This window comes from Haliaeetus leucocephalus, unplaced genomic scaffold (genome assembly GCF_000737465.1).
Source record: "Haliaeetus leucocephalus isolate CR32 unplaced genomic scaffold, Haliaeetus_leucocephalus-4.0 Scaffold137, whole genome shotgun sequence".
In the NCBI taxonomy this organism is placed as follows: domain Eukaryota; kingdom Metazoa; phylum Chordata; class Aves; order Accipitriformes; family Accipitridae; genus Haliaeetus; species Haliaeetus leucocephalus.
This window is the reverse complement of record NW_010972573.1, coordinates 2,342,445-2,342,694: the sequence shown is the minus strand read 5'-3', so window position 1 is coordinate 2,342,694 and position 250 is coordinate 2,342,445. Positions and strand designations below refer to the sequence as shown.

At 78.0% G+C, this 250-nt stretch overlaps 1 protein-coding gene across 1 annotated transcript in view; it reads right to left on the bottom strand.

Annotated features, from left to right (window-relative positions):
- KIAA1468 (KIAA1468 ortholog) overlaps positions 1-179 on the bottom strand; it is an 85,196-nt gene extending 85,017 nt beyond the window's left edge. Inside the window, exon 1 of the mRNA XM_010585998.1 lies at positions 7-179. Coding sequence (XP_010584300.1) covers positions 7-179 — 173 coding nt within the window. The remainder of the gene's footprint in view (positions 1-6) is intronic.
- Between the last annotated feature and the right edge of the window lie 71 nt (positions 180-250).

The window sequence follows — 250 nt, the reverse complement described above, 5'->3', positions numbered from 1 at the left end:
CCCGGCAGCTCCTCGGGGCTCCCCGCGGCCGCCGCCGCCTCCTGCTGCGGGTACGCCGGCCCGCCCGGCTCGTTGCTGCTGCTGCTGCTGCCGCCGCCGGGCCTGGACTCCTCGGGCTCGTCCTCCTCGGAGTCGCTGAGGAAGGGGTTCACGCTGCTGCCCCCGCCCGCCGCCGCCATCTTACAGCCCGACGCGGCGCGACGGCCGCCAAGGCGCTACCTCGGCAAAGCCTGCGCGGAACCGCCGCCGC